General features: G+C 39.7%; 1 protein-coding gene across 13 annotated transcripts in view; it reads right to left on the bottom strand.

Moving 5' to 3' along the window:
• Positions 1 to 22,880, bottom strand: part of ERC1 (ELKS/RAB6-interacting/CAST family member 1) — a 604,755-nt gene that overhangs the window by 203,491 nt on the left and 378,384 nt on the right. For all 13 annotated transcript variants that reach the window (XM_050918047.1, XM_050918052.1, XM_050918028.1 and 10 more), the window contains one exon: positions 3,438 to 3,598. In XM_050918047.1, coding sequence (XP_050774004.1) covers positions 3,438 to 3,598 — 161 coding nt within the window. The remainder of the gene's footprint in view (positions 1 to 3,437; positions 3,599 to 22,880) is intronic.

Below are 22,880 nucleotides of genomic sequence, written 5' to 3'. Positions count from 1 at the left end.
TTTAAAGACCTGCTGCAAACACTGGAGGTGTCAGAGTTTCTCAAAAAGGTCACTAGTATGTTTTATATTGGAAAATGTTAGGCAACCTAAATATAGGAATCCCTACCAGCTTCCTCTATAATGAGTTACAACAAAATGTAAATCCCAGAGTCAGATGAATAAGGGTATATGAGAGAATCATTTTCTCTAGAGACTGGATTTCCACCTTTGCAGCAGTTCACATTGTGGTAGAGGTGTATTTTAATGAGCATATTATTCCCTCACTAGTATAGAATGACTCACTCAAAACTATATAGTCCATTGAATAAACAAAAATTCTACTTTGAGTAACGATTTTGTAAATGCCTATTATCTCTGTAACATACTGTCTAGCATACTTATCTTTTCTACTTTGAAGATTGTCGCTATAGCCTGAAGTTAGCATTTAAGTCATCTGTATGAGGTGCACACACTCAAATCCATGCTTAGATCCCTTAATGAATTATTGCACAATCAGCAAACAACTATAGCTTGTTCTTAGGAATATCAAAACCAGGTGGCATTATAGTATAAAACTTCCTATTTACTTAAGAAAAGATACTTCTGAGTTGAGGAAATACAAATTCTATACTGAAGTATTACATTTAAAATACTCTTGGCATTGCTTCAAAACTGCAGAAGAGTCCTTTTCAAAAGCTATTTAAAAATAACTGATCCTGGTCTCACATTTCATGCATCAGTCTAGTCCTGAGCACATTTTTATGGTTGAGTTGAACCTCTGACTTGAGGGGATATAACAAAACACTCCAAAACTTCTGTAGCACATTCACTACAATATCAAACAAGAAAACCCTTCAGAAAATATGGCAATTAAAAATTAAAAATAAAGGTGGCCTTGCTTCAACCACTCAAGCCAAAAGAGATGAGTTACAAACTGCAGTACACTCTCTAGTTTATCTGAGAAGTATTTTTAAGTTTTCCAGTCTCAGTTTTCAGCACTCTCTTTCTCTTCAAAAGCAGTGGATTGTGAAGGTTGAACAGGAAAGGGTACACTGCAGTTCTTTCTTATAAATGTAAGGTACTATTTTATGGATTGGGAGACAACAGTAGAGACTTGTCCATAACAAAGAGGCTTATGGTAAGGGTGCATTCTAACATACTGAGGTTTAGATGCCTTTGTCAGCTTTACAGAACTTTAAGGAAGACTAAAGAAGTCTAAAACCTGTTCAACTACTTCAGTGTACAAATTTATAATGCTTTTTCCGTCTCTGTCCATGTGTTGACAGCATTAATTTTCTCTCTACTGCTCTCCTCCCTTCTTAGGTCACAATGGATCTATCAGTTTATTTGGTTCCTGAGACTCACTTTCACTCTATGCAATAACTTTCCAACAATAACTAACTAGTTAAGATAGGTCATCATTTAAAAGAAGTGAGTGGTATGTTAAAGGTACTACAGCTACCCAATTCCAAGTACATTTCAGGATATACTGAATATTGTATATATTTTAATGAGAAGGTTTGGCACAGCAATTTGGCAGGAGAGTGTGATGCCAGAAGACTGGATATGAGATGTATTTCAAGTTACTTTGGATTCCCACATCAACTTAAGAGCTATTCCTCCCATCCCCCAATACATCAGCTCTCAAGGCAGTGAAATTTATAAGTCAATAAATGTTTTATTAAAAATAAAAAGTATGTTTTTTAAGAACTGCAGTCTTGCAGTGTCCCAGTGCCAGAACTACGTCAGATTGTATTAGGTAGCTGAATATGAAGCTGTAGTGGGGTGGTCACTCGCTCCTGCCCTGAGGGGCTTAGAGCAGCTCAGCAGAGGGCTGTGGCTGGGGCAAGCAGTTCCCAGGCTGATTGGGGAAGTAGGCACAGCTGGGAACCATGCCCCAAACAGACCACAGCTGGCCCCTATAAAAAGGCTTTGAGCCAGGAGCTGGCAGACACTCTCTCTGCCTTTAGAGGGAGAAGGGCCTGGCTGCTGTGGAGTGTCCCTGGATACCCAAGGTGGAGCAGGGCTGGGAGAAGGCAAGAGTAGCTGGGGAGCTCTGGCCTGGAAACCTCCCAGGCTGCTGGCCTAGTGCAAGGCCAACAGGTACTGGGGGTTGCTGAGGGCAGCCCACGGGTAGGCAGAGGCAGCAGGTCCAAACCCTCCTTGATGAATGGCTTATACTGCAGTCTGCCCCAGGGAACAGAGGCTAGTTGGTGACTGGCAGTAGCCCATGATTGAGGCAAGGCAAGATTAGAGGGTTGGGGGTTCCCCTGGGTGGGAAGACCCAGAGATTGAGGGGTATTGCTAGGGGGCAGCATCCCAAAGACAAGGGGCACCAGGTCCAGGGAGGGACATGGGGGCGAGCGACAAGCAGGACACCAGCTTACAGAGGGCGCCCAAGCTGGAAAAGAGCTAATTTCTGAGCTGACCAGCAGGAGGCGCCGCAGGGGTGAGTCCTGCAACGCCACAGAAGCCATATTAAAAAGAGTGTGGGCTCTTAAGTTAGAGCTTCAAGACTCAAGCCACCTCTCTTTCCATTTTGTAAGAGCTGTTTTTCTATCATTTTGTTTCCTTTTTTCAAAAAGGAAAGAGGTTAACACAGAAAAGTTAACTAAATAAATAATGGCTCAAAAAACCACAGTGGAGAAACCACTGCAAGTCCTGCCAATAAAAATATTCCTTCTCTTCAGGGCTGGCTAAACAATTGGAAGTGTTTTTAATGAACTGCCGGCAGTGCTATCCGTCATTGTGCTAAATGGATTCATGCCTTCCTAAACAAAAGATAACCATTTATCTGTAAGGGAGGTCAGAATTTAGGAAGTATTTAAGTCTTATGTGGGATTAGATTTCTCTTTCCCCAACACTTCAATGCTTGGCCATACTGAAGACTCCATGTGTGAGGGGTGGCAGTGAAAAACATACACAAGTTCAAACTCAACTTCAGTTAGGTTTTAGCAGTGCCAATGGATCAGTCATACGATCTTGAAAAATCTTCATCTGGCAATACAGCAGCTGTGCTTTGATTCAGGAGATTACTGTTACCTTGGTACTTATTTTTATCCTTGTCTTTTCTTCCCTTCTATTGATTGCTACACTTACTTGTGCCTTGCCTTAAGTTAGATCATATGCTCTTTGAAGTAGAGCCCATGGGGCCATGATTCTGATTTAGGGCCTTTGGGAACTAATGCAAATAATATCACCAATGTATAGGAAGAAAGTGGATGACAAGGGAGGAAGAAATATATATTTCATTCCAAGTGGAAAATCTAGTCCTAGTCATGTACACAGCTCCTAGTCAGATGGTTCCTTTGAAGCTTTGAGTGAGAACACAGATAACTAATTATCTGTAAAGAAGTGCAATTTAGTAACTGTCTTTAGATCACCAAAAGCAGAGGTAACAGGAGAAGTGAGGAGATGGCAATACGCTGCAGGCATAAGAAATGGAAATAAATACTCACTTCATCTCCAGAACCTCTTCCAAATGTTTCCTCCTCTCTGCTCGTAGGTTGGTTAAATGGGTCTCCTTCTCAGCTAAAGACTGCTGGGTAGAGGACAGCTTTGCTTTCATGGACTCCAGCTCTTGCTTCACTTTCTCCATGGCCATCATCAACTCCTCTACCTAAGAGTTTTTTGTTTTGGTTTATTTTTGGGGTGGTGGGCAAGGGGGAGGAGAAGAGGAAAGACAAAAAACAGTACAACGTGATGAATAGAAATTTACTGGACATCACAACTGAGATTAGAGCCAAGAGTCTGCAAACAGGCATGTAAATATATGTGTACAGTGTACTGCACATAAGGAAGAGAAAGGGAGGGCAAGAAGGCGCAAGTAGCATCTGCATACATAAGCTGCGCCTACACATGACTTTTTATGATGTTTTAACACGTTAATTAGCAGATGTTGATTCACACAATTTGGTCACTTAAATCTACAATTTAAAGACCAAGTACAAACCTTCAATTCAAATGTTATTTCCACCTTAACGTATATATGTGAAAGCTGGAAATGCCACCAAAGATATAGAAAAACATCTAAACGCCTTCAGAGGCAAACATCTCAGGAAAATACAGGTATTAAATGGAATTAATTGATGATAAATACCAAGATTTTTCAAGGAATTCAGTAACTTCTTATCTGCAAAGTTATCCAGAAAAGAAGACAAAATATGTGGGATGTGTGTTAAGAATGAAGCCAGACAGTCTGGCAGGAGTGCCACTGTGCAACTGGAGGAACACATAAATGGGGCCAAATGAAAGAACCTCTCCATCAAACAGTAATTAGAGAGGGCTAATTTCTGGCACTTAACATAGAGGATAGGCAAAAATCAGCTCAGGATAGACAAGGATGGTGGAGCCTTGTTCTTGCTCTATGTGATGTTTGACAGTATGGGAATGATTCAAATTCAGAACTAACATGATTGTAAACTTTTGTGTAAACATTACATAGATGTTCCTTCCAAGTCATGTTTTACCCAAGGCTTCACTAGAAAAAATGTTTGGGTCCTACCTTAGCTAGAATTTACAATTGTGTTAATTAGCAGGTGTTAAAACACAACTAAACATTCAAATGCCAATGTATTCTAACACAGAAACATTACCAGATATTATTTTAATAATTTTGCAACAATCTCAGGAGGCATGAGGATTTCTTGCACCCAGACTCTTCAATTTAGGGTGCCCTAATCAACCCCCCAGTCACAACCAACTCCTCAGGGAGGGCTCAGCAAGGAATGACAAGTTTTATAAATGTGTCTCCAACTGGAAGAATACAGATCTTAATATTGCCTATAGGTAAAAATATTTTCTGGGTTAAACCTGTGACCACACCTCCTCTCCACACCTTAAATAAATTCCTAACATTACATTAAACTCAGCTCCTACCAACATCTCTTTACAAGGGTGATTCAGACTGGATACTGACTAGGCAAGCACTGAAAGATGTGCTGTATGAAGAACAGCAACCTGGTTTCTAGAAAATTCAGTATGCCTACATGTAAGTAGGCCCATTTGGCTAGGGTACAGCACATCTCTCTCTAGTCATACGTATTTGAGTACAAAATATATTTCCATTTTCTTACTATTTATTCTCAAGAAACATTTTACTTTCAAAAATAAAGGTTTCACTTTTCACCAGAGATCTTAACCATTATATTATAAATCTGATTTCCAAATAAAAACTGCAGTTCTTACAGATGTGAAGAAATGAGTTTCCCCAGAGATCAGAAAAATGAAAGAGACCTTAAGTGACACAAAGTTAAAATGAAACTCACTGTAAACTGGTTAATATATATAAAATAGCCAGTTTTATTCATCCAAACCAGGCTTTTCCTGTCTGAGGTGGAGTACTATTTTTGTGCAAAACAGATCAGATGCTTTGTCTGTCTTGAAACTGGAGAGAAAAATTCCACAGAATGGAAAAAGTAGTGTGGTTAAAAAAATGCAAATAAAAAGTGTGTAAGTAGTGGTGAAAAGCAGAAAGAAACATCAGCAAGGAAACCGAAGATAATGTCTAGAAAAAGGGAAAAGCAGGGAAGCCAAGGTGTATAGCAAGTCAGCCATTTCCATTTCATGGTTCCACAATCAGAACTATCTGGATAAACATTTTGTTTTTAATTGGGGGAGGGGAGAAAGGGTGTGTGCCAACCACAAAACCATCTTTTTAGTAACAAAAAGTAACCTCAACTAAACAAGTGCATAGCCAATGTCAACAAGCACAAGGGCTTATGTCAGTTTGCTACTTGCCAAGAAGCGGCAACAAACCTTTCTGTAATTAGGGGGGGAAGGTTTTCAGCATCCACCAATCCATTCCTAGTCATATTACAAGTCTGCAACACTAACACCAAGGGCTGGCTTAATGTAGCCTGCAGCATCCATGATGAATCTGGGTTATTCACACGGTACACTGATGCCAGCAGCTGATATCTGGGCCAAGGCTCCTCATGCAGAGTAGTAAGATCTAAACTCTGCAACCAGAAAGGATTGAATTCTTTGGAGGCTGCATTATCACAGTTTGCTAATCTTTTTGAAATATTCCATTTGGCAATTTTCTTAATTGTATGTTTTTGCTAAGTTACTGTACTCATGAAAAGCAAACAGAAAACTAGGTCTCCTAATGCCTCAGATAGGTGAAAAACAGCTGGACATTATAATGTGCTGATGAACTAGTTCACTGAACTGTCACCATCTCTCATTGTGCAGAAAGAGAAGTTATAGTCACCCCAGTGATTTTATGTTAAGCTTTTTCTTCGAAAAGATACAACTGTGCCAAATAGGGATGAATACATTTATAACAGAACTCTCTCAGATACACACAATTATGCACTGTGACAAAGTTCCTCCTTTACCTTGGCGGGTCCTGCGCTTATTGGTGGATTTGCTCACCTCAGTGATCTTCCCCTTTGGTGGAACCCACAGTCTGGGTCAACTCCTCCTGTGTCTGATCAGGAGTTGGAAGGTTTGGGGGGAACCCGGGCCCACCCTCTACTCCGGGTTCCAGCCCAGGGCCCTGTGGATTGCAGCTGTCTATAGTGCCTCCTGTAACAGCTGCATGACAGCTACAACTCCCTGGGCTACTTCCCCATGGCCTCCTCCAAACACCTTCTTTATCCTCACCACAGGACCTTCCTCCTGGTGTCTGATAATGCTTGATTGTCTGATAATTCCTCAATCCTCCGGAAGCACACCCTCTCAGTCTCAGCTCCTTGCCCCTCTTGCTCCCAGCTCCTCACACACGCTTCCTCTCCTCTGGCTCCTCCCAGCCTGACTGGAGTGAGCTCCCTTTTAAACCCAGGTGCCCTGATTAGCCTGCCTTGATTGGCTGCAGGTGTTCTAATCAATGCAGCTATCTCCACTGCCTTCTAGAAAGATCTTAATTGGCCCCAGGTGCCTTGATTAACCTGGAGCAACTGCCATTTGGTTACCACGGTACTCGGGATTTGTTTAGCTTGGGGCTAACATACCTGTTCCTCAGTACTTTACTGTAGCCATCTGGCCTTGCCCCATCACAGCACATTCAGGTCATTTCATTGGGAACATTTAATTAAAACTTAAACAGGAAAGAACAATATTAGTGACATGTTGACTCATCAATTTTACTGCACCCAAGTCCTTGCATATCCCAGGGCCAGTGCTGGAATAAGTGGCACAGAAGCATTGACTGAAGGCAATGTGTAGGTCTAATTTTATTTATTTATTCATAATTAATGCTACTTTTGATTTTTTCCCCTAAGATTTCATATAGTTACTTATGTAACAGGACATACTGAAGATAAATTTGAGGTTCAGAATTACGCCAGTGATATACATGTATCATCAAAAAAAAATTTTTTTTTTTTTTACTTTAATGCTGGGAATTGCACTTGACTAATATAATTTAGCCACTTGACAATTCAGCATACTGCATATTCACAGCATACAGCATATTCACAGCATGTGCTGGACTTTGAGGAACTTGGTATGAACTCAGGATATAGCAAGGTTTATACATGTCTTCCTCGCTTCTAAACAGACATTTTTCTTCATTGAAGTTACACTGGCTTTCTCAATCAACCCCACCTTCTTACTGATGGAGTCCAATTTGCCTTCCTCCAAGTTGTTTAAGATGCTCCTGAAGTCGTGTTATTTTTCTTTTGCTTCATTTACATCTACCCTCAAATTTGCATTGGGTTAACTTTGTCCATCTAGCTGAAGACTAGATCTTGCTCCTTCTTTGGTCTATTGACATACACCCAAAGGGCTCAGAGGTCATTTGAAAATGAAATATGCCATTCCCCTCTCAGATGAGTTGTCCATGCTGCTTTCACAGGTTTCAGATCCTGCTGTCTCATGAGGACGGGACTGAGCTTGAGTCCTGAATTCAGATCCCTGCATTGTAGTATATTGCCAGGACCGCACAGATATATTGCTTTTCACTTCATGAAGCATGAGAAATTAAATTTTAATATGCAATATTGCATCCTTAAAAAGAGCCAGTTTTTTTTTTTAAATCTTGCTGCTTTAAAATGGAAGAATTCAGTTGCTGATTTAAAGGACAATGGGACAGACATCTATGTTCAATATTCATTTCAAATGCTATTGACAGGATAAGAGTTGGAATTTGAGAGAATACAGATGGTAGATACTCACTATTAGCAACAATTTTAGCATTACCTTTGTGCAAATCCAGCACAGTGTTTATTTTCCAAAACTCCAGAGTGACCTGGTATATTTTCAATTACTGAACTTGATCACATTGAATGACACACTTTTTCAATATGATTAATGTGAAAAGCATCATGGGACACAAGAGACAAAAGATGTTATAAACCTCCACTTCTCATTAACAATAGAAAGCTCACACCAAATCAAAAAGGACTTGAAATCAGAAGTCAGGAATGAGATAAGAATTTGTAAGGGAAGAAAAGAGACTAAACTTCCTCACCATCTGTCATTCTATCTCTCTCAGAGAATGCTCTCCTAGTCCTTCAGGTCTGCTGCTATTTGCCGCCCTGTCCTGCCCCCTGGATTTTTTAAAACAGGACTGTGATTAAATAGGCACTATATATTTCTGCCATTATTTTTCACTGAATTGAACTGATGAGAGGGCATGGGAGACAGTCAGAGGGAAAGGAAAGAGTCCTGGCTCCATGTAAACTTACCTGGAACCCAGAAAGCTTTCCAAGAGCAGATGTTAAGACATGGAAAAAGCACAGGCCAAAGCTGGGACTTAAGTATGTAATTTAACTAACTTCAGAAACCTATTATAAGGAAAAAAACACTGGGCCTGACAGTGTGCAGTGCCAGCGGGACCAGATGGTTTGCTTAAATCATAAGCTAATAAACCTTTACGCAAAATAAAGAGGGAATGAATTATGGTTTCACAACAGACCCATTTTCTTTAAGAAAGCAGTGGGGTGTTTTAGGTGCTGTCAAAGACTACATCCAAGACATTTTTCAACCGTGTTGTCTATTGTGCTGAATAGAGAACACAATTTTCAGAACTCTCACACAGATACTTGGAAAACTGTCCAGTCATCACTTCTTGGGAGAGATGAATGCAAGAACTTCAGAAAAGGTTTCAGAAAAATGATTAACCAGTATCAAGTATAATTCTCATCAGTCAACAGAAGTTAAAATCACTCATGCTATTAGAAGCCAAGGAAGGCTCTCAATTCAACAGGACTGCTGAAAGTTCTGCTGTGTTGGCAGGGTATGACTAAGAAAAAAGCATGTAGTTGGGATTCTGCCTCCACCATGTGGGATGGAGCTTTGGCTCAGTGACAGCCCTGTCAAACCCAACACCCACATATGTGTTTGAAAGCCTTCCGATGAAGGGATTATGGCCACTGGTTTGTCAATTATGAAGCTCTGATAAACATTATAGGCATGTGGCCATTCTCCAAAAAATAATAATTGTATTTTTGGAGTTTAAAATACCCACCTGACACACACACATCATATATCATTTTAAAGCTTATTTTACCTAAGTTTAGATGAAGCATGAAGCGGAGCTGTCAAGTGCTGCCGCACACCTCTCAATGAGATGAAACAATGGTACTCAAAATGAGCAAGGGTTATTTTCTGCAGTTTTAGAAATACTGAACCATGACTACGACTACAGGTTTTACTTACCCACCTTGAAGTGGTGTTTATTGGTTAAAGCTACCAAATAACCACATATTAGAAGATTTTTCTGAGTTTTGCATGGGTATTTTTTTCCAGAAATGATGAAGTTGTTTTTATATGGCAAAAATGGTGAATACCAATATTTTGCAACATATAACATGAAATGTGTTCACATCGCATACTCTTAATTGTCAAAGTATCACAAATGTGACTAATAGTTTTCTATATTTTCAGTTGAAATTTGCTGACTAGATAAATCTTATACTGAAGGTTGTGTACCAGTAGCAATAGATTGCTTTCCCTCAGTTTGTAATGCATCCTGGGTAGATATAAATGCACATGAATCCTAATTTAATGCTTCTGCATCTGTAAACTTTTGATTGTACAATTTAGCATCTAGTCTGCCTTGTAGACTCAATGACTCAGACTTTAAGGCCAGAAGGGACCATCATGATCACTAGTCTGACCTCCTGCACATTGCAGGCCATAGACCATTACCCACCCACTCCTGTTATAGACCCATAACCTCCGGCTGAGTTACTGAAGTCTTCAAATCATGATTTAAAGACTTCAAGTTACAGAGAATCCACCATTTACACTAGTTTAAACCTGCAAGTGACCCAGGCCCCATGCTGCAGAGGAAGGTGAGAAACCCCTAGGATCACTGACAATGTGACCCAGGGGAAAATTCCTTCCTGTAGCACCATGGTGATCAGTTAGACCCTGAGCACGTGGGCAAGATCCATCAGTCAGACACCTGGGAAAGAATTATCTGTAGTAATTCAGAGCCCTCCCCATCTAGTGTCCCATCACTGCCAGTGGAGATACTTGCTGCTAGCTGTTGCAGACTGGCTACATGCCATTGTAGGCAGTCTCATCATACCATCCCCTCCATAAATTTATCAAGCTCAGCCTTGAAGCCAGTTAGGTTTTTTTGCCCCCACTGCTCCCTTTGGAAGGCTGTTGCAGAACTTAACTCCTCTGATGATTAGAAACCTTCAACAAATTTAGGTTTGAAATTAGATGATGGACTGTTTATATCCATTTGTTCTTGTGTCCACATTAGTGCTTAACTTAAATAACTCCTCTCCCTCCTGTTTATCCCTCTGATATATTTATAGAGAGCAATCATATTCCCTCCCTCAGCCTACTTTTGGTTAGGCTAAACAGCCCAAGCTCTTTGAGTCTCCTCTCATAAGGTAGGTTTTCTATTCCTCTGATTATACTAATAACCCTTCCCTGCACCTGTTCCAGGTTGAGTTCATCTTTCTTAAACATGGGAGACCAGAATTCATACAGTCTTCCAGATGAGGTCTTACCAATGCCTTGTATAATGGTACTAACACTTCCCTGTCTCTACTGGAAATAATGTGCCTGATGGTGAGGTATTTAATTTGCAATTGCCTATGCATACAGTACTAGTTTTTGAAATATTCTAGAAACTAGCTTTTTAATTCAGTGACACTTATGCACAGGTCAGTATTACTGTGAGAGATGACAATAAATGGCTTCACATTGGGCTTCAATCAAAGTGCTCACTAAACAAAAATGGCAATTGTGATACTAACATATAGATCTAATTTATCACAAGTCTGTATACTTGTACAAAATGAAAAATGGTGGTGGTAATGACAGTAATGCTAACAATATACGTTGGAATTTTACTTCTACAGGGAAGATACAGTATATTAAGACACGAAGAATACAAATCCCCTAAAGCTTACATCAAAGAGAGAAGGACTCTCCACAAACTTTGAAGAAAGCGTCGTTGTTTGTCAAGACAATCAAAAGAATGTAAAACTGTCAAAAGCCACCAGTGCTGTACAGAACTCTGTGATGCTGGCGTCAGAAATAAGGAGAGATTAATTGTATTGGCAACTACTGGATGAGTTTTCTAGTTTACTTGATGTGCCACTAATACTCTATCACAGGGGTTGCTTTCAGACATAAAACAAGTTGAATTTGACACATGTCAAAGTGGTACCTAACCCAGGAAAGAAAACAATCTGAATCTGATTGGAGAGCATCATGTTCACCTGCTTCTATAGCCACCAGAGCAAGCATGTCCTACAGTAATTGGTCCTGTTGCATTGTTTGCTTGAGAAAAACACACAAGAAAGGCAGGAAACTTCATAAAATAGAAACTTTTGAGAAAGCAACCAAGGGAGGCAGCACTTCAAAGAGATGACACGTTGCTCAGAGTATTGTGGAAGACTTGATTGTCAAGGATGCAGTTTATCACTCAACATGCCTTTCTTCCTCTGTGAGCAAAACAAATCTTAAAGCAAAACCATCTAGTTATGCTACAACAATACAGTTACCTTATGATATTGCATTTTATCAGCTGATTGAAGAGATGGACAGTGATTTTATGTTCAGCAAGAAGACTGTTCAAACTTCCATAAAGATACAAATCTCCATTACTGTCAGATACAGAAACTGCAATATATTCTAGTAGCAAATTACAGGCAAGATTAGAAAAACACTATGGTTCTGCAATTTCATTTGATGCACAGCATGGAGAAGGCAAGTCTACCATTGTTCTATGCAGCGCATAACATTAGCTGATGCTATCCTATCCAAGCCGCTAGTAACCTGAAATAAGAATTTAAGTCATTCAAATGTTTTGTGGATGTTATGGATAGCATTGTGGATGCCAAATCAACTGACATGGCCACAGTCTATACTACAATTCTGAAATACAAGGTAGTGTCAGCAGCTCTAGGACAGCAGCATGCTGATCAGACCATGGATCAGCAGCTATATGCTTAGAAAGTGAATGGGGACCTTCCAAATAAACTTAGTACCAATGCGATCCATGTGGTTGGTTTTCATACCTTGTACTGTTTTACTACACGTATTGGGAAATTTTTGGGGGATGCTGGATTGCTAGGCTTTCTTGTTGATTCCAAGGTGTATGCAGCTTGTACTGAAGATCACATGCTCTATGTGGCTTCACTCTAGCATTTGATGCTCTGTGTGCTCTGACACCTTTATTCATTTGTTAAATTGTATGACTAGGAAGGAGTATATTCATGTAGTTCCAGCATTTGTCTTGTAAATATTGGCTGACACTCAAAGGGTGTTTGAGTCTTAAGATATTGAATCCTTACAAAATGTCATTGAAGAGTTTGATGAGGCTGTAACAGCATATGCTACCACTACGGGAGGAATTTCAGGCCTGAGGGATGACCAGTCTCCCACATTCAAGTTCTGGGATCATTTTCTCCAGGTTATGCAGATACGAGTTCTAAATATCCACGCAGAGCAAAAGGGTTATTAGAAACTTCACCTAGATACACATAGTGCTATGCTTACATACTTCTTTACTGAAAACAAGCCTAGCTATGCGAGGTGGATACCAATCTACATCTTTGATATATTAAATCTCCCTGAAGTAGTACACAGTGCCTTTGAATCTGGAGAATTTGCTATGCATCAGACTCTTGGTTCTTTCAACTGAATTTGGAGTAACATGGGAATAGAGATAACTGTCATCAGAGATTCAAAGGCAGCAGTAGGATTGTAGGACTCACAAGAAAGAAGCCAGCCCCTGTCAAATGGACCCTCACAAGACATGTCCTCAGTGAATATACAAAAGCCATGAGAGAAAGAAGGGGCCTAAGAAGAAGTAATGAAGACGAAGTCCACAAACAAGTCCTTGCCTCTCCACTGCAGAGGGATGAGGAACACACTATACCTCTTACCAATGATGTCATTAATAATATGACAAACCCATTTGACCCTGGATCACATTCAGAGGTGCTTATCAACATTCCTACTGACCTGCAGGTAACCTCAGACGAATAAGATCTCTAATGAAAATAACAGATGTTGTGAAAAACAAAAGGAGAGATTTGTGAGAGGTGCTCTTAATTCTGATGGGACACATAGCTACTTTAGCTCAGTCAAGAAATCTGGCATTAAAACATTTGCTGATGAAACCAAGATCACCAAATTTAAGTGGGGGCAAGGAAGCACTGCTATGTAGCTTCGTTGGCCATGAAGTGATTATTCCTGTCAGTCTTTGTCTACTTAAAAAAAAAAATATAAAAAAAATAGTAAAGTAAAAAAGAACAGTACAGGAGCAGCATACAAAATTCCAAAACATAGATTCCAAACTTCATCACCTAATCTGAAATGACAAGGTGATTTTAAATGGGGAAAGACAATGTGTATTTTAGGCAAAAAGCTATAATCATCTCAACGACACAAAGTCTTCAACACACTCCCTGGCTTTTGCCCTCTGTATCAGCTTTACACAAGCACCAAATCTAAAAGGGCTCTGCTTCTGTTCTCTAGAAAAGCTTCTCTTCTCCCCCTCTCTTCCCTCCCTCCCCGTGCAACAGTGGAAGGTGAAGACCTAGTTACTAATACATCTCTCTTGGGATACGTTTTTATATCAGTGATAGTTTTCTTTTTGTTTTATTCTTTGTTTGGGTAAGGAAAATCAAATACAATTGACTAGTTAAAGGACAGAAGAGATTATAACTTCCATTTTTTGGGCTATTAGACCTATGTTGTCCCATTCAGTAGGAATTGCAGATGCGCCTATTCCAGTTGGCTATGACATAGATCAGATCTCACTTACAATGAAAGAAGTGTAAATCAGTATAAATCAAATGGCAAGTGACAGCTTAGGAGTAATTGATGGGGACATTTTATAATTGGTTTAAATATTTGCTTTAGGGAAAGAGTGAAAGCAATTCAATGAAGCTTCTAAAAAATGACTAGAAACCAAGTATTGATTGGCAAGAATGCAACATATGGTCATCTAACCTTACTAAAGGGCTTCTCCTAACCCAAAGAAAAGGATAGGAAAGGAGTATGTAATATCATAGGTTTTAGCCATTTTCAAGTTGCTATACCTGGAGGTGGTCTTCATTCATTTATATTTCAGAAGAAAATCAGAACTACATTTCTGGCATATAATCACCAGTTAAGTGAAAATGAATGAAATGTGTGTATGCATGTACATATATATATACACACACACACTTGCACTCTAAAACCAAATTTGAGTTGGCGGCATTTTATGAGAAGGAGTTTCACTGAAAACACCCAGGAGAGGTTCAGCCAAAGAGAATGTAAACTGCTTATAAAAATCAGTGAGAAGCCATCTGGCTCCAGTAGTTCCACCTCCAGCCATATCTTGGATTACTGCCTTGATCTTATATAATTTGGTTTATCAAACTTCTCAGTAAAAGATAACTGAAGAAGGGCCAAGGACTCATTAAAAGCAAACTATCCATCTGTTACAGATCAGAGTCAAAATACTGACTATACCTACAGGTACAGTCTCTAATTTTATAGAGCACTGCATTTCCCTTATAAACCTGCATTCCACCTGCATTTCCCTTATAAAAACATTATCTACAGTGACCTATATCTCTGGTCGAGGAACTCACTCAATTTACAAGAGCTCATACTGTTAAAGAATTTTCCCCAACATACAACACACCTGAAAAGGTGTATTTTGACTGCCTTTCAGTTACAGGAGTGCAAAGTAAAAAAGGGTATTTGGATTTCTTTTGTACTTCTGGAACATGTATGATTAAAATAAATTCTAGACGATAGATGATAATGCATAATAACCAAATTTTAATTTTGTTTAATTTCTCTATTCTTACAATATGGAAAGGCAGCCAGGGTAATAAGCATTAGGAAGTGATTATAAAGGGCCAGTCTGGTGGCCTAATGGCAGCTACTATTTTGGGAGAAGGTGCAAATCAGAATTTGGGTCTGAAATTCCTCTTGCATTGCTCTTTAGTGACTCCTTCTGAGTAATACTGAGGGCTGGGTTTTTGAGGGAGCTGAATCTAAACGGCTGGGGCTTCACACTGGAGAATCTCTGAAGGTGGTGGATGGCATTAGGGGAGGAAAATGAGTGAGGAGATCCCAGGTGAGTTTTTTTTTTTTTTAAATTCATTAACAAATTTTCAGAATTTTTCCTGATCATTTGATGCTATGAATTATACCATGGACACATATGATACAGAATTTTAGGTGCCTTGATAACATGTCAACATTCCTTACTGATATAACATGAGTCCTGAAAGAGTCCTGAATCTCATTAGAATAGTTTAAACAGAGGGCAGAGGAGGAAAGTATTAACACAAGAAAACGGCACACTTTTGATGTAAACTCTTAACAGCCAGGAAATCCACAATTTAGCCTCCTATGTCCTTATCAAACCCTTTTCAGTAAACACAGAGCAGAGATACATGCAATGGCCAGGCTTAATAGAGTTAAACATAGAAGCAACGTGTGCGAATCTGGGTGCATGAACTTAAGTACCTCAATTAAAATATCCTGATTTGCAGAGGTATTGAGCATCAACATCTTTAAAGGAACTCGTTGTTAGATTCAAAATCAGACCACTAATTTAGAAGTCTAACTTTAGGTCACTATATTTTAGAAAAAAAATGGCCACAGTTTCAGCCATATGTTTGAATGCTTTAGCTTCTCAAAGTGACAGGTCCTAATGCTATTTAAGGTTATTTTGGCTGGTCGGAGGAGAGAGATTCCATTACCAGTTGGTTCCTGTGAGAGAACAGAACTGGGTTATTGTCATTTACAACTACTGGCTAAATTCTAAAGCCCACTGCTCTTAATATTCCAAGGCAACAAATGCAAACAAAGTAATTTTTACCATAATGAGGTACAATCATTTCAATGACTTTCAAAATATTAGAGATGGCGCAATTTTCTTTCAAATGGCAGCAGTGCAGGCCTCTGATGTGCGTCATTGATTGCTTAATAGTTCTGACTGTCTTTATTTTTTCCTAGATTGCCACACCATGAAGTCAGACAATACTTGGATAATACAGCACCGTATTAGGGGATGGCAGCCCGATTTAAGATTTTAAAATTGGCCGTAGTTAAAAAGAAGCTACTATCTCATTATCTTTGGAATAGCAACCTACAGTGAGATTATCAAGGCCCAATCTGAAATGCAAACATTCTAATACAACGCTCAGTAAGCCAACAAAAATGAAAAGCTTCAGAAGTAGATCAGAGTGCTAGATGAACCAGCGTATTAGCAATTGATAGAGGCAAAAGATTTAGTGTTTCACTTTTAGGTCACTGGTTTGAATCCATTCCTGTTTATAATGAATTAAAACTATTTTATCTGATAACTGCTTGGTGTCTTATGTGAAATAAATTGGTAATTTCCTATTCCTAATAAAGAGATTTCCACTTGGGTCGTGTAAATGATGCAAAATCCAGGATATGTGGGGAAAATGAACTGAATCCTGCAGAATCTGTTCACAGGGGGTAGTAATGGATCAATCCCTGTAGGTTCATTTGGACACTTGGCTTTACAATAGCTCACATCTCTAAGAAAATCCAGACACCAACCCCGTGTGACATCTTACACAATTTAGATGTTCACAAGAGTAGCTCACTAGTCTTCTTGATTTGCCTTGAGCGTCTACTGTCTCCAATTCTATGGTTTCCAGGGTGAATGTGGCCACCCACCACTGTGGTTTCTTAGGGAAACTAGTTAGTATGGATTTCTGTTTTCTAGCTATTGTATTACAGATTAAAGACCTTTCTCATGGGTGTTGACTTAGAGCTGCCACCTCTTTCTCTCATTGCTATATGAAAAAGATACTCATCTTGCAAAGTTGCGATATAACTCTGAGAAGATATGTTCTCATGCAGCAAGGCCCAAAATAAATGCAAGACAAAATAATTTACCACCTAGGTATGTGCAAATGGGAGACCTATGAAATTGCACCCAGGTCCTTAACATTGCTCCCTCATAGCCTAAGGTCTCTTATTTGATGTTTTAGCTAAACTATAATACTGATGTTTGTAACATTGCACCAATTTCCATGCCAATTTAACAGGATTCCTTCCTATCTCCATTGAAGACCGAAAGAAGGGGAAGCTTGTCTGTGAGGAACAAAGCCCAGATGAAATTATTTGCAAAAATACTAAAAAGGCACAAAGTGACAAGCTAAGGAAACTGCATTTTGTATTTATACGTACATATCTGTTTGCGAGTACCTTTAAGTAGCGTGAATAATTTTTAAAAAATGTAAATATATTTTAAATGAAAATTCTGCTTTTATTTACATGTTGCTAGTTTACTTTCTTCCAATTTCATAATGTTAAATTGACAAAGTGGATGTTTTGTGCTTGTTTCTTTATTAGGTTTCCTAATTATCAGAAAAAATTCCAATGTTGCATAGACTTTTCATACTTAAAATGCTCATCTACAGTCCAGGGTCATAGTAACATCCTTGCCATGAGAACACCATCTTCAAAAAGAAGATTGACGAGAAAACAGCCAATGCACTATTTGCCAATGTCATCTCTTTCCAATATATTGAACTTTCACAAATCAAGAAAGCTAAAATTCTTTGACCAGGATAATCTCCTGCACCAGGATTTGCAGTAGCTGGCCACCATTTCAAAGTGATTCACAGAAAGACTGAATGTTTTCACAAAATGTCTGCTGAGTGACTACATGAGTAAACGCGTAGATGATTGGTGTTCTGTTCACAACAAACTTATTGTGTGTACAACAGCAACTGCTGAAGGAGGAGCTATTAACTTGTATAAAAACACAATTCCTCTGGTCTTCCAAATTAAACGGAATAGCTGACTACAATCCACTAGTGATACAATCAAAAGTTGTGACATATGTTCCATATGACTAGTTTTGTGACGGACAAAACCACCAAGGTGACTAAGAGGAGGAGAGATTTACCAGAAAAAGAAAAGTACTATACATTCTAAAAATATTGACAAAAGACATGGAAGAAAATAACAGATCAAACCTGCAAGTGTGCAACCTGCTTATTAGCAGATCCTTGTGCTCACATTGCACAGAGACCTATTGGCTTTAGTGGGCCTCCAGATAGATACAGGGTTCTGCCCAAGTAGATACAGTTGTAGGATTGGAGACCATGTGATCAAATTCTTTCCCCAAACTACTCTGCAGCTACCAAATACAAAAACAGCTAAGCGACTATTCTTGTGCCATGCCTCACAAGAAATAAGGCAGAGTACTCTTAAAGATTGCCTAGAAGTGCACTTATATTGCAAAGTGGCCCAAGTTAAAGAAAATATGGAAAGTGTAGAGTAAATATTGAATATGTTGTTTGACAGAAGGTAATAAATATTAATCTAAAGAATCACTCCAAATATTGAAATTGGTGGTAATAGCACTTGATTCTATTGAATTGCAATTAGATGGCAAAATGGGTGCATTCTGAAAGTGTTGCGTTATCAAGCTTTAGTATCATGTAACAGATGATCAATCACAATATATGCCACTTTTCATTTACCACAGAGGAATCAATACTTGCTTTTAAATAAAAGGCCTGTACTGGAAGTGGGTTTTTGCCAGCAGTAATTCAATGGCAAGCCAACTTTCCTGCATTGCACAAGTCATAGTCCCTCCAATTAAATACAGAAAAACTGTAAGTTAGTCAGTAGTGGAATGTTCAACTAAGTTTTCTGAGAGAAAACAAGATGTCTCAACTATTAACTTTTATAGTTTGTGCTGGTGTTGAATGAGTACAGTAACTCCTCAAATAAAGATGTCCTGGTTAACGTTTTGTTGTTACATTACTGATCAATTAGAGGACATGCTCGTTTACAGTTGCACAATGCTCCCTTATAAAGTTGTTTGGCAGCTGTCTGCTTTGTCCACTGCTTGCAGAAAGAACAGCCTGTTGGAGCTAGCTGGTGGGGGCTTGGAACCAGGGTGGACTGGCAGTCCCCCTGTCAGCTCCCCATTCCCCTAAGTTCCCTGTGCGCAGCCACCTAGCATGCTATCAATTGCTGACAGTTCAACTGTCCCTCCCCCACTGTCATGTGCTGCTCCCGCCCTCTGCCTTGGAGCTGCTCCTAGGAGCCTCCTGCTTGCTGTGCAGGGGGACTAATATCAGGGTGTCCCCCTCTCCCCTGCTTACCCCATCTCCATAGAGCAGGGGGGCACATGATAGGGCTCAGAACCAAGGGTGCTAGCAGCAGCTGCTGTCTCAACTTCCAGGTCTACTTAAAAAGGCATTCTACTTAGAGTGGGCAATGTGCATCTTTCACACACAGGGTATGTATCTCTGTTTGCCATGCTGTCTCCCCTCCCTCCATTCGTGCTGCTTTGTAGAGTATGAGGCTACATTAACAACAATGTGTTAACCCCTGAGGGTTTAGCCAAGTTCTAGTTCATCATTTAGCAGTAAGGAATTCCCTGCAATATATCTGACCCTCTGACTCCACCACCTCAACCAAGCTTCACAATTATCATTGCTGTGTACCATAGTAAATTGTTTGTTTAAAACTTATACTGTGTATACATATATATAATACATTCTTTTGTCCGGTGAAAAAATTTCCCTGGAACCTAGTCCTCCCCTCCTCCCACATTAATTCTTATGGGGCAATTGGATTTGCTTAACATAGTTTAGCTTAAAGTCGCATTTTTCAGGAACATAACTACAACGTTAAGCAAGGAGTTACTGTATCAGAGCAGCAGCCATGTTAAGTCTGTATCCGCAAAAAGAACAGGAGTAGTTGTGGCACCTTAGAGACTAACAAATTTATTTGAGCATAGTAAGGAATGGACACAAATCTGACATCAGGATTCATAACATTCAAAAACCAGTAGGAGAACACTTCAACCTCTCTGGTCACTCAGACTTAAAGGTGGCAATCTTGCAATAGAAAAGCTTCAAAAACAGACTCCAATGAGAAACTGCTGAACTTGAATTAATATGCATACTAGATACCACAAGTTTAGGCTTGAATAGAGACTGGGAATGGCTGAGCCATTACGCACATTGAATCTATTTCCTCATGTTAAGTATCCTTACACCTTCTTGTCAAACTCTCTGAAATGGGCCATCTTGATTATCACTACAAAAGTTTTTTTTTTCTCTTGCTGATAATTGCTCATCTTAATTAATTAGCCTCTTAGAGTTGGTAGGGCAACTCCCACCTTTTCATGTTCTCTGTATGTGTATATATATCTCCTTACTATATGTTCCAGTCTATGCATCTGATGAAGTGGGCTGGAGTTCATGAAAGCTTATGCTCAGATAAATGTGTTAGTCTCTAAGGTGCCACTAGTACTCCTGTTGTTTTTGCAAGTTACTATACGTTCGTGTACTGGTGTCCTGCATTCAAAGCTTAGAAAGAGCAATTGGAACAGACTAGGTTTCAAAAGCGTTTTTTCTTCTCAAGCGTTTTAATTCTGAAAGCCTTTGAAAACCCTCAGCAAACTTGAATAATGAGTACGTTTCTTCCTCTGAGGAAGGAGAGCCTCATTTTTCTCAGACCCCTTTCTCCGTGATTTGGACACTGGAGTCAACTAATGCAACAGCAGATGAGGTTAAGATCAGTTTTACACTAGACTTATATTGGTATAACTACATTGCTCAGGGGTGTGAAAAATCCACATCCACATCCACGAGCGATGTAGTTATACTGACCCAATACCTTGTCTAGACAGTGCCATGTCAACAGGAAAGGTTCTCCTGTGGACATAACTACTGGCTCTCAGGGAGATGGATTAACTAAGCTGTCGATGTTGTAGTGTCTTCACTAACGTGCTACAGCAGCGCAGCTGCACCACTGTATGTGAAGACAAGGCCTAACTAGCTCAGTTAATTCATGAGGTGCTGACAATTAAGGAGGTTAACTGCCTCAATCAAATCAACAGGTGCTGATAACTGAGGTGTTAAATGGCCCATTGGCAGGCATGTTTAGAAAGGATCTCATTAAAACGAAAAAATATAAAGGGATATTTCCCATGCTTTTCATGGTCCCGTTTAACTCAATTATTTGCACTGTTTTAGCTAGGAGTTGGTGGGTTCCATCTCCTGAACTTCTCTGTTCCAGACACTGATGGCTGCTAGCTGTTCAAGCAAAGCTAGTGTAATAACCTTAGTCCCAGATTTGGACCTTAGCGTCCAAAATATGGGGGTTAGCATGAAAACCTCCAAGCTTAGTTACCAGCTTGGACCTGGTACCTGCTGCCACCACCCAAAAAATTAGAGTGTTTTGGGGCACTCTGGTCCCCCTGAAAACCTTTCCTGGGGACCCCAAGACCCAAATCCCTTGAGTCTCACAACAAAGGGAAATAATCCTTTTTCCCTTCCCCCCTCCAGGTGCTCCTGGAGAGATACACAGACACAAGTTCTGTGAATCCAAACAGAGTGAATCTCCCTCTCTGTTCCCAATCCTGGAAACAAAAAGTACTTTCCTATTCCCCCAGAGGGAATGCAAAGTCAGGCTAGCAATCCAACACACAGATCTCCCCTTTTCTTCCTCCCACCAATTCCCTGGTGAGTACAGACTCAATTTCCCTGAAGTAAAGAAAAACTCCAACAGGTCTTAAAAGAAAGCTTTATATAAAAAGAAAGAAAAATAAGTACAAATGTTCTCTCTGTATTAAGATGATACAACACAGGGTCAATTGCTTAAAAGAATATTGAATAAACAGCCTTATTCAAAAAGAATACAAATCAAAGCACTCCAGCACTTATATTCATGCAAATACCAAAGAAAAGAAACCATATAACTTACTATCTGATCTCTTTGTCCTTACACTTGGAAACAGAAGACTAGAAAGTAGAACTGCTTCTCCAAAGCTCAGAGAAAGCAGGCAGGCAGAAAACAAAAGACCTTAGACACTCAATTCCCTCCACCCAAAGTTGAAAAAATCCGGTTTCCTGATTGGTCCTCTGGTCAGGTGCTTCAGGTGAAAGAGACATTAACCCTTAGCTATCTGTTTATGACACGCCCCCCAAATTGCAGACAGTGGGGAAGCTCACTGGCGGCGATTTCCTTCTAGAACTTGAAAATAAACAGATTAATACAACACATAGACCTTTACATATACTCCTAAGTATATAACTAACAGACTTCTACATTTTAAGAACACTTTTTAACTACTGAATTCTGGGAAACTCTCACGGGAGAGTGCATCAGCTACTTTGTTAGAAGCTCCTGTGATGTGTTGAATTTCAAAATCAAAATCTTGGAGAGCTAAACTCCAACGAAGAAGTTTCTTGTTGTTCCCCTTGGCAGTATGAAGCCACTTTAGTGCAGCATGGTCAGTTTGTAGTTGGAACCGCCGTCCCCAAACATATGGGCGTAGCTTTTCCAGGGCGTACACAATGGCATAGCATTCCTTTTCACTGACTGACCAGTGACTTTCCCTCTCAGACAGTTTCTTGCTGAGAAACACGACAGGATGGAAGTTGTGATCTGTTGCTTCCTGCATGAGCACTGCTCCTATACCACGCTCAGATGCATCTGTGGTTACTAGGAATGGCTTG

The sequence above is a fragment of the Gopherus flavomarginatus genome, chromosome 1 (genome assembly GCF_025201925.1).
Source record: "Gopherus flavomarginatus isolate rGopFla2 chromosome 1, rGopFla2.mat.asm, whole genome shotgun sequence".
In the NCBI taxonomy this organism is placed as follows: Eukaryota; Metazoa; Chordata; order Testudines; family Testudinidae; genus Gopherus; species Gopherus flavomarginatus.
This window is presented reverse-complemented; position numbering and strand designations above follow the sequence as displayed.